The following is a 12205-nucleotide window of genomic DNA, read 5'->3' on the forward strand; positions in this document are numbered from 1 at the left end:
TGAGTGGAAAGTAAAGCTATATCAATATCAAGTTCTACTTTATCCCAAAGTTCGAGAGAAAGAGCCACTTTAAATGAAGATTTTGTCAAGGAGAGGAAAACATGACAACTAGTGCTTACATTATCCTAGGGAAGTGCCCAGAGAGCTGTATTCAAGACCAATTTCCCTTCCCATCCCCACTATGCAGCCGGTGCAATGCCTACAGAGGTACAGCAGTTGGTAAGTCAGGAGGGCGTGCAAGGCAGGAGATTTCCTCTCCAGGGCTCTCCAGGGCAGCCACATGAAATCTTGAGGGTGGGTAGCTGGCAGCACCTCTGTTTGCAGAGGCAACATGTATTTTAGGTGGCAGAGCATCCTTGCTGGGGTGCTGCCCTCTGACTTCTGTCTCCACATACGACCACCCCTTCTGCGGTACCAACAGTGGGGCTGCTTTGCTCCTTCCCTGGCATCCCCATCCATTGTAATAGCTGGGGTATATCCAAAGCTCTGCTCTGTCTGAGGAGAGGTACTTCTCATAGCACCTACAGCAGCCAGAACCTACTTCACCTCCACAACTAGGAGCAGAGAAACCACCGATACGAACCAGCAAGCTGCTGTAGCTCCTCTGCCCCTGGACTCCTGCTCTGGAGTTGCCAGGCACATGCTGAACCCAGGAGGCTCCAGGGGCTGTTCAGGCCAAGCAGGACAGTATCTATCAAATTGAGGCACCCAGTGGGTTGGTCAGTACTGGAAAGTAGGTTGACTGGGCCACTAACTGAGCAGATCTTCTGATACCTAAATGGAAATTGAGATTTCTTCAGACAGAATCCCACACTGAAGTGTGTGCCGTGTGAATACTTGGGTCAAAACCTCACAGTTGGGCTTATTGCCACAGTACAATGACCTTATTATTGGACTTGACTTCCTGCCTTCCTGGTGGTTCAAATATATCCATCGTATTTCACAGTCTGGGTGGGCTCGAAGCACATATTCAGTCTCGTCATCTCAGCTGAGAAATGTTAACTCTTTTGGCTTCTCTTTATTTTCAGTGATGCGCCCACACACTTGGTGGTTTTCCTCCCTTTCTGGATCTTCCTCATTGCTGCAAATTCCTTTTGTTTGATAACACTTCAGAATGATCTATGAGCTGGAGCTTCTAAAACAATTTCTGGAGCTTTATTTAGTAAAAATTAAAAAAAAAAGGAGGTAAAAGTCTACTGAAGGTTTTCCTTTAGTCTTTTTCTAAAAGAGCTTGATTCTTCTATTTGTAACAGGTAGGCAGCTCATATGCAATAAAGTCAAAATATAGCTAAGGTGGTTATGAAAACATAACTAATAACGGGGAATTGTTCTTCCTTACAAGTGCCTCAGTCCCATAAATGCTCCCCAAGCATGTGCTTACCCATGCTGCCCGGATGCCTATGCCACATAAAAAACTGATGCAATGAAAACTGAATTGACTGCTTTCAAGGGTTGTTGTGAGAGCTTCATTATTTAATTTTTATTTCAGTCTGGGCTCTGTTGCTTACACAGGAAGTTTCACTTGACTTTTAGTACCTTAAAAATATTGTAATAACACTGCTAGGGTCTTGCAGTTCTGAGTAGTGACTTTATGTGCACAAAAAGACATTCACCACTCTACAGAGCTCACACATGACTTAAATCTTACAAGATTAATATAGATTTACACATTGCATAGAATTTTCTGGACTTCTCCCGCCAAGGACTTCCAACCCTGGGAGAGAAACCTCTTCACAAGGATATATCCTGAAATTGGTAGTACAGACCAAATGAGACCAAAGTCCTTTCCCTTAATATATATATATTATATGAAGACTATAGCTAGGAAGTACAGATACACTGACTCGCTGGGGAAGGGGGATGAATAGTAGGAAAGTATTGATGTCTTCACCCCCAGTGCACGGTCTGTCTGTGTTTCAATCTGCGATATGAATCTCCCCTGATGAATGCAATGGTTGTGATTTTATTTTCCAGAAAGATAAATACAGAGATGGTAATGGCCAAAAAGCATCTCTATATGAATCCTAAAGAGATTAATGCAGCTGTAAGGCAGTTAGGTCCTGTTTCTACTATCTTGCTGAGAAACAACCACTTGTAGATTGGTAAATACAAGTTAGTACTGTCCTCAGGAGTTATTTTTAAAAAATCCAAGCATAAATGAAGAGCCATGGGTGAAGAGATCGTCTATCCGCGTGACTGAAGTGGCCAAAGTGTCATTTTTGAAAATCGCCCTCCTTCAATGACTGTCCAGTGACTGCTTCAACTTCTCCTTGAAGAAAGTAGTTGTGAGAGTATAGAGAATGGGGTTCAAGGCACTGTGTGTTGGCAGGAGAACTATCACTATCCAGGAAGGGACAGGGTCTAGGAAAAAAGGTAAGATACTTCGTATGCTCTGTTGTAGGAATGCTAAATAAGCATGTCTTTATGTCATCTTTACTTATGTCCTTTATTTTACTTTATGTCACTTTATATCATTTTTTTGCAGAATGTTACCATATTATTTACAGTGTTATTTTTACAAGAAAGGGATTTGAATTCAACATTGCTCATTGTGGTTTTCATTGAGTTCACCACGGGTTTTCATGAGAAGGGGAAAAAAAGAGCTTTTCACCAGAGAGTGTCTTTCTCTCTATCTTCTGGAATTTAATAAAAGCACTAAACGTGAGCTGAAGTCCACCTCTCTCTTTAGGATAGTATTTAATATAAATCCAAATCCCATACCTAATTTTTTACGCAACAATTTTCATAAGGAGGTTTCAAAATGCCTTACAAAAGCTAATGTCATTATTATTTTACAGAGGGGAACCTGGAGTACAGAGTGGTGAAGTGTTGCTCAGAGGGCCATCAGCTGGGCTGTGTAGAGCCTCACCATCATGAATCCCATGCCAGCCACAGTCGTACATCTTCTGAACACCCTTATGATGACTGCATATGTTTTTAACAACCTACATGTCATCACTTTTCTCCTGGTTATGGGAATGGAATTCAATGCTCCCAATGAGGCTAAATAGGTTTTATGATAAAATCACTGACAATTTGCTACATTTCTTTAATGTCTTTCACATTATGGAGAATTACTTACCCAATTTTTTACAAACATGAGGCATTAATTTTCTAGAATTATAATGGGAGAGCAGGATGCCTTTGTTACCATGTTACCTGTTAGCAACTGCAAGGTTAGCAAGGCTGTGTATGTGAGTGCAGTGATGGAGACCTGTGAGACTGTAGACGCAGCTCCTCCACGGGCAGGCAGGGGTGAGTGTGTCCTGCCCCACGGGAGCAGGGAGCGCCTGTAGCCTCCTCAGGGGCCCCTGGAAATCATTGCCTGCACTTGTAAATGTGGTGCCTGGGTTGCTTAAAGACCCTCCTGCTGTAGTTTTGTTTTCCTGATGATCAAACTAATGGACTTACTCATACATACTACCATGGGAGTTTGCAGCTGTAGCAGAAGAGAACCTCTTCACTGGATAGCCTGTCCTGGTTCTCACCTACATACATGGATTGAAGATTGTATGTATGTTCTTTAAAGCTCAATTTCTGAGTGTAGAAAAAGTAAAATATTTTGAGCAATACTTACTCTCCATCAATGGTTAGCTAGAATTCCTCTGGCAGAATTGGTTTGATTTAAATTGAGTCTCTAACAGAAGAAATCACCCACAGAGCATTACCTAGAATTTCCACCTGGAATGAGGACAGGCTTTCAATGACAAAGACAGGAATCCAGCAGATGGCATCAGTGAATACTATTTAAAAAAAAAATATTTGTAACAGCAACATCGCTGCAAATGTGACTCCTTACTTCTGATGTATGAAGGGCTGTTTTCTGACTGGAACAAAACGTGCTGACCTATGAAAACACTATGATGGTGGAGGCTAGCAAGTTCACGCCTGTGGGGAAACAAGATTCGAAACAGAAGGCATTGAAATGATCTTTCCTCTCTTCCCTTTCTCCTGACCACTTGTCTGTTTCATTCTCTTCCATGACTTTTGTTATACTTGTATTTGTAGTACATTGATACCAATTTTATGTTAGAAACAGCTCCTCAATATTGTCAAGTGTCACACAGCCTGCTCACGTACCACGTGTTCCCATCTGTTACACAGCGAGATGTGAATAAGTTGTAAGAAGTTACTATAGAAACACAGTTAATGCACAGTATGGGTGGGCTTGTGATTCCACAGAGATCAGGTCTCCTGACTAGAAATGCTGCAGTAAATCTGAAACAGAAACCACCTGCAGGACTCTCACATAGTACAGAAAGAACGACATACTCCCCAGGAAAGTGACAGACAGATCCAAGGCATGTGTTCATTATAGACTGGCTTCCTCGATTCTGTATAAATATCCATCCCGAGTTACTGGTGGGAGAACATGTGCAGAGCAAGCTGTGCAAGTTGGATTTTAATTGCACTGTGCTGTGTTGCAGAGCAAGACTTTCAGCAGTTCATCAGATGGCAACTCCATGGACTGGAGTATTCTGATAAATACCTGAGAGCCACTGAAGGAGCCATTTACGTCAAGATCCCAGCACCTGAAAACAAGCTCTTGTTCAGAAATATGGATTGAAACAAATTAAAGAATTGAAAAGAGGAATTTTATTGATGGAAAATCACTACATGAATCTGATTTGACATGTGTATTGCCTTTTTTACTTTCTACTCAATATAATTCTAAACAAACTAGTTTTATCTTTGGATTTGTAGCTTTTTAATCGTTCTGATACAAAGACATAAAATGAGGAATAACTGTTAAGAGGGAGGTTATCCTCCCCCTCTACTCTGCCCTGGTGAGGCCACATCTGGAATATTGTGTCCAGTTCTGGGCTCCCCAGTTCAAGACAGACAGGGAACTACAGGAGAGAGTCCAGCGGAAGGCTACGAGGATGATGAGGGGACTGGAGCATCTCTCATATGAGGAAAGGCTGAGAGAGCTGGGGCTGTTTAGCCTGGAGAAGAGAAGACTGAGAGGGGATCTTATTAGTGCTTATAAATATCTAAAGGGTGGGTGTCTAGAGGATGGGGCCAGACTCTTTTCAGTGGTGCCCAGTGACAGGACAAGGGGCAACAGGCACAAACTGGAACACAGGGAGTTCCATCTCAACATGAGGAAAAACTTCTTTACTCTGAGGGTGACCAAGTACTGAACCAGGCTGCCCATGGAGGTTGTGGGGTCTCCTTCTCTGCAGATATTCCAACCCCGCCTGGACGCCATCCTGTGCAACCTGCTCTGGGTGATCCTGCTTTAGTGGGGGGTTGGACTAGATGATCTCCAGAGGTCTCTTCCAACCCCTACCACTCTGTGATTCTGTGATTATGTATATGTACTGGCAAAATAACCCCTATGGCTCTGCAAATGCAGGTCAGGGACAAGATAATTTGGTAGCAGTTTGAATAATTCTCACTCCTTGCTGTGAGTGAGTGCTCTGAGGCTGAGCGTGACCAGCTCATACATATTTCAGCCTGAAGTTTCTTGGATTTATTCTGTTCATTTCCAGTTTATTTTTTATGTAAATGTTTAATCATTATTCCCTGCCAGTATAATGCACATAAAGCTATGCTTTTAAAGTTTCATCCCGTATTATTTATATTATTACAATTTTCTGCAATCCAGTGAAGACTATTCTGAGTAGTAGTTGAAGGTTTATGATTTTACTGATTTATAAAAATGAAAAGGTTTAAAACCATTGAGTTGTACACACAGTATAGCTAAGTAATTGCATTACCTCATTGTTAGTCAAATTACTATTTCCTTCTATGTCTTCTCCTCTTCTTTGTTACACTCATTTATGTTGTTAAAATAGATGCTAAACTCTGCAGGTGACACAGACAAAAAAAACCAAAAATCCCAGAAAGCCAACCATGTCCTGGGCTGCATCAAAAGAGGTGTGACCAGCAGGTCGAGGGAGGTGATCCTGCCCCTCTACTCCGCTCTTGTGAGACCCCACCTGGAGTACTGCGTCCAGCTCTGGGGGCCCCAGTACAGGAGAGACATGGAGCTGTTGGAGCGAGTCCAGAGGAGGGCCACGAAGCTGATCAGGGGGCTGGAGCACCTCTCCTATGAGGACAGGCTGAGAGAGTTGGGGTTGTTCAGCCTGGAGAGGAGAAGGCTCCGGGGAGACCTTCTAGCAGCCTTCCAGTAGTAAAGAAGGCTTATAAGAATGATGGGGACAGACTTTTTAGCCAGGCCTGTAGCAATAGGACAAGGTGTAATGGTTTTAAACTAAAAGAGGGCAGATTTAGACTAGATCTAGCGAAGAATGGTTTACAATGAGAGTGGTGAAACACTGGCACAGGTTGCCCAGAGAGGTGGTGGATGCCCCATCCCTGGAAACATTCAAGGCCGGGTTGGATGGGGCTCTGAGCAACCTGATCTGGTTGAAAATGTCCCTGCCCATGGCAGAGGGGGCCTTTAAGGGGACCTTTAAAGGTTCCTTCCAACCCAAACCGTTCCATGATTCTAAGATTCTATGGTAAGTGTGCAGCCAGCACGCAGCGCGTGAGACTGGTCCTTTTGTGGGCCTTTGGGAAGTATTACAACATGAACATTAACAGTATAGTGAAAAGTGCATCTATCAGAGAATGTTCTGTAGACTGTCAGTTTTTCTAGTAAAGTAATATTAATCAGTAATTATAAAATAGTAGAAATTAAACTTACCAAGAAATATACCAAGGGAATACCTGTTGCCTCCAATTTCTTCTATTTGATCAGAATTAAATGGGAAACAAATTCAGTTTTCTGTGGATTTAAGGTTGGGGTTTTTTTAATTTCAAAAAAAGTCCTCGTCTCAGGATGGGATTATTGCTATGGCAAATACAGCAATCCATATGGATATAAGAATCACTACTGTCTGCTGCTTTCCAGGGTGGATATTACTAAAGGGAAAGACAATCACTAAATACTTCTCCAAGGTCAGATATTTCAACAACAGGACTCGGACCTCTGTATGTAGCATGGCGATGAATGCCATGAGATGGCATGGTAAATTTTCCATCCACAGCACAGCATAATTTTTATACTGTCCACAGTATTTAACATCAAAAACTCCAGTGAAGAACAAATAGCCCTCCCCCCCATTAGACAATCAACACCCTTTTAAAAAATAGATTTTACAGTTTATTGAAAAATAGCAATGAAATGCATTATAGGATAGTATACTTACATATTTAGACAAACCCTGGCTGGCATTCAAAAATAGTTTAGCCCTGTTTGTGGCATCAAAATTCATGTGCTGTGGGGCTATGAGCCCCCTGGTTGCAAACAGGAGAGTGGAAGCTGGTGCCAGGATATGAGTGGAAGTGTTACCCAGTGGGGCTCCTGTGAGCATGCAATGATCCAGGGTCAAGCTCCCTGGCTGTGGCCAGCACGGTGGCCTTTGCAGACAGCAGGATATTGAATCACTGCGATATTTGGCACACAGGCAGCCAGCCCTGGCGAGAGGCTGCAGCAGTGTCTGGGCACTGCTCAGGGTATGGATGCTGCAGTGGCAGAGTTTCAGCCAGGAGCAAGCTGAAAGAATCTCAGGCAGAGTGTGTAAGACCTGGCAGGTCTATGGCACTATATAGTATACACATGACACTATATCATAAATAAACAGAATCTCTGATATTTTGCCTGGGATTCACCTCTTCTAATTTTACACATCCACAACATGTATCTGTTAACAAGGTGATTTCATTTTACCTGACTTTAGCCATTTACAAATCTGAAGATCAGAGCCAGTCTTTACATTGTCTTTACAGTCAATGAAGTCAACGGATACTTGTGGGACATGATTCCTTAGGCCTACTTTGGACAATTTTCAGATTTACTTAGGAGGTCAGCAGCAGCTCATATCCTTTTGGTCCCCAGTAACAATGCTGGTGGTAGTGGCCATAATCACCTGTGATTTTCTTCAGGTCGCTGTAACATGTGATTAGACCATTGCCCTTTGTTCATGTATGACTTGAGAGGAATGGTCAGAGCTGGTATATTCTTTGTTTTCACAAACCTTATAAGGACATCTTTGCTACTCCTAGATTGTTGTCAGCGTGCAAGTGGATGTTCTTCATGCTAAGGTGCTTCAAAAGCAGGTCTTTTACTGTCCTTGGCAGAAGATTTTCCTTGCCTTAACAGATCATGGAATGTCTGTGGAATGACTTAAATTTGGTAATGAACATTATCATATCTGAAATGTTTCAATTCCTTGACCATTATTCAGCTATATAGTTCTCTGCTTCAGTGGTGGTGCTTTCATAAAGAAGGCTTGTGGGACAGGAGATAAAGACTCCAGTAAAGCCTGTAAGAATGGGGTTGTTTTGAAACTTGTCCTTATATCCCATTGACTTCTGCAAAATCTAGAATTATATTCTGGTATATAAAAAAAAAAAACAACATGAAGGCTAGATATGCAGGTACAATTCTAATGTGATATAATTATAGCTGTGAAATATATGAACAATGATATATCAAATTTTGCATGTTGATGTGGTCCTAGTGATTCTACCCACCATGTGCTGTTAGGTCAGTGGACAGTAGCTGATTTGAGTTTTATTTTTCAAGAAATAGTAAAGAGTGGAGGACAGACTATGATCTGAGCTTTTTAAAAGAAGTCAGAATGAACACTGCACAGTTGAAGAAGGTGCTTACATTCATGGCATGGAAGAAGCAAATATAAATATTTGGGAGTGATATTAGACTGAACGACCAAAATCAAAAGGAAAAAATAAGCCTAAAGATATTTCATCAAGAATGACATTTTAAATATTTAGAGAGGCAAGAGACATTTGAATATATACCCTGGCTGGCATTAAGTGCGAATGTGTGACACTCCTAAAGCCCTTTGCCTCAGCTCAGGGATTGTCGTCCAGAGGCACCTGGCGTTACTGGCATGTAGCTGTGACAAACTGCGAAGGAAAAGCCATGCTTTGTGACAGCAAAGTAAAATGGCTATATAGCAGAAATTCTATCATCTCTCTGAACATATATGGCTTTTACTCATGTCCAAAATATAATCACTTTACTGTTTCTTAACTCAGTTCCCAATTTTGGTGCACATGAATGAGGTATTCTACTTCTGCCTGCTAAGCTTAAGGCTGCTGCAACTCCCAAGTAAGCTAACAGTTTTATTCTGCTTCAGCCAGAAACAAGAAGTGTGAAGGGCAGAAAAAGAAGTGATGTGATATGATCTAGAAATGAGGGAACTAAATGAGGAGCATGTGTCTTTCCTCTTTTTAAAATAGCAAAACATTCAGTCTATTTTTGCAGAAGTTGGGCTACTGATTGAAGCAATATGGAAAAGCAACACCCAGGCATGGTTTTGGACGTTTTTATATGGACCTCCCACCCCCTTAACTATCCCTTCTTTTATTTTGCATACATACATGTGGGGGATGTTCCTTATATGTTGAAACATTATTCTGTTTATATTCTGAATCTCAATCATTTCCAGGTCTCTGTAAAATAATGTACATATTATGTTATAAATTATATGAAGTGGGGCTTTCTGTAGTTAACAAATTTTGAATTGCACAAACAAGCCTTTTCTTAAATCATAGCTCTTAAAGAAATGATGTTATGGAAAAATCCTGACTATATTCAGTAGGAATGATCCTACGACCCCTTATCACATTGAGTTTTTTAATGGAAGATTGGTTTGTGGGGATGTGCATTTCGTCTGAGCTCCCTTTGTAGTTATTGCATTCGACAATTGATGCATATCCATTAAGGGAAGCACAAGAAGTGAGTTGCACAGGTTTTCGTCTCTTTCCCTGGGTGCTAAGCTCAGCTGCTTACAGCAGTGTGATTTAAAATCTTATTATTATAAACCTTGGCCAGAGGGCCTTCCGTTTAACAAAGGAGTCACAGAACTGAAAGCACTAATAAGGTCAGAACAGGCAGAAAGAACAGGCTATAAGCATCAGAAGAGAGGAAGAAATAAGACAAGAAGGCAAAATATATAATTCTCTCCTCTTTTCCTGGGGGAAGCGACAATTCCCCTCCATTGCTCAAGGTAAGATTGACCTGCAAGCTCTTGATGAGAAATCCAAAGTACTGGGAGGTAGCTGTGGGCCAGCTGAGGAAAGACAAGGACACTGAAGAACTTCTGGCTTTGAATTACTGGAATCAGCTGCTGTAGACAATATGGATGGACCTCCCTTTGGAAGGACAGACAAATGTACAGACTGATGGGAGGCTGAGGGACGCTGCACATTTTGTCACATTTCTGGAGTTTGCCCAAACCATCGGTACAAGCTGCTGGCATCAGACCTCCTCACTGGAGCTAAGTTTCCTTTAGAGTCAGTGGAGAGAAGCATCTCCTCGGACACTGCTGGGCCAAATGACTTTTGTCCTGCAAGGCTTCCTTTTGTCTGCTGACTGTAGAGGGAACCTCACAGCCAAGAAATCTTTAGAAAAATAGACTAAAATATATCAGAAGATTTAACATGAGAAAATATTATTTTAAATAACCAGACCACATAGAACATGCAGGTTATATCTGCATTGGTAAAATGAAGAGGGCCAAGATGTGGGTGTGAGCAGCTATACATACTGCCCTGTTGTTTTGTCCCTTGTGAGCTAGTTAGGCCAGACACTTACATTTACTAGCATCAATGGAGGCACGGGACCGACATACTAGGACCAGTCATGACATGTGTGTGATGAGATAGAGGGATGATTACTGTGCAGGTACATTCCTCCCTCCCAAGAGTGACAGAGGAGCACAGAACTGAAGGAGAAGGGTATCACCAAGGGCAGATGTGGTGTGCTTACAGCAGATGTAGACTGCCTTACATGAGGCAAGAAAGATGCAGAGCATTGAAAAATGTTCACATGGAGTGCCACGAGGCAACCTGCTTTGCCCATGTCCTGTGCCAAGACGAAAGCACCGGGTGTAGAAGTATGAGGCAAGCAACCAGGGAAAGTTTTGACTTCCATTCTGCTGTAATATAAACAAGAACAGGACAACAATGCGTATCTGCGACTATCCGAACAGATCCTGAGGAAATGCCAATAACAATTAAAATGAACCCTGAAAACAAAATATTGGAAAAATACAGGCCTTCCCCTGTCTGTGACATGGCATGATTCAATGGGACTTGCAGGCTGGGCAGGAAATACACACAATACAGCAGGGAAATGTGATATTAAATATTGGTAAAAGGAAAAGGTTTGTGTAATATTACATGCATGCAAGCAAAACCAGTACTGGCACTGAGAGCCTTAAAAGCATTCAACTTGTTAAAAATCCTAATGGCGATAGAGCCATGAAAGAACACTGTGTGTACTGAATATATTCAGTAAGCATTTCCTGCAGCGTCTGAAAGCAAAGCTTCATTCTGCAGCATCCCAATAGACCTTCAGTCTACAAATTCAGTGTCAGGAGTACATGTGCTGGAGGATTAGCAAACCCAGTAAGGCCAGAAACAGTGACAGGACTTCATTGTTTTGCACATTTGGCTATAATGGAAAAAGAAAAGAAGCCACAGGAATAGGTTCTTTGATTAGCTGCGATCCAAACAGGAGAAACTCCCGGCGTAATCAAAGCCAACTGTAGCCACCTGTCAGAGGCAAAAACACTAACAGAAACCTGCGGTACGGAGTGAGTCCATTGCAGTGGGCACTCCGGGCAGGTACTGGCATACTTGGACTGCGGTGTATCATTTTCACCTCTCCTGTTGGGCAATAGCATTTCAAGGGATTTGACACATTATGTGCACGGGTGATATTTTAGGGAAAGGTGCCTGAAATGTTAGAAGAGTGAGAGGAACTGAAATCTGGTCAATGATGCTCTAGTAACAGAAAAAACCAACCCCCAAACCTGCTCTATTCATACAATGCAGCTCGCATAACCTGAAACTGGTTCACAGCAATGGCAAGGCAGAGTACAGATGATATATTTTGATCATGTTTTAGAGAAGGGAAACATCACAATTGAACCAAAAAGAAACACAACAAAACTACCAAGTCAGGTGATTTGCTTAGATAAAAGGCACTTGGGTTGTCATATCCCTTTGAAATGACTGTGATGAAAGGAGAAAAGTAACTTCTACCCGTACAAATCTGCATCCAAGGATTCCAAGCATGGTTTAGAAAGAACACCTTAATCTGGTAAAATGGGAAAGGAAATCCTGAATTCGAAAGCCCTGATAGAATTGATGAGTGATGGCTTCTGTATTTGTGACAAGTTCCATAAACAGAACTGTGGGGAACCTCTGACAGATGTGA

The 12205-nt window shown here is 42.0% G+C and overlaps 1 protein-coding gene and 1 pseudogene across 1 annotated transcript in view; both read right to left on the reverse strand.

Moving 5' to 3' along the window:
• Window positions 1-2125: 2125 nt before the first annotated feature.
• On the reverse strand, window positions 2126-7771 carry LOC142598239 (relaxin receptor 2-like; annotated as a pseudogene).
• Window positions 7772-9227: 1456 nt separating this feature from the next.
• Window positions 9228-12205, reverse strand: part of LOC104633913 (uncharacterized) — a 94399-nt gene continuing 91421 nt past the window's right edge. The window contains 1 exon segment of the mRNA XM_075773607.1: window positions 9228-9432. Coding sequence (XP_075629722.1) covers window positions 9228-9432 — 205 coding nt within the window.

This window comes from Balearica regulorum, chromosome 1 (genome assembly GCF_011004875.1).
Source record: "Balearica regulorum gibbericeps isolate bBalReg1 chromosome 1, bBalReg1.pri, whole genome shotgun sequence".
Taxonomy (NCBI): Eukaryota; Metazoa; Chordata; class Aves; order Gruiformes; family Gruidae; genus Balearica; species Balearica regulorum.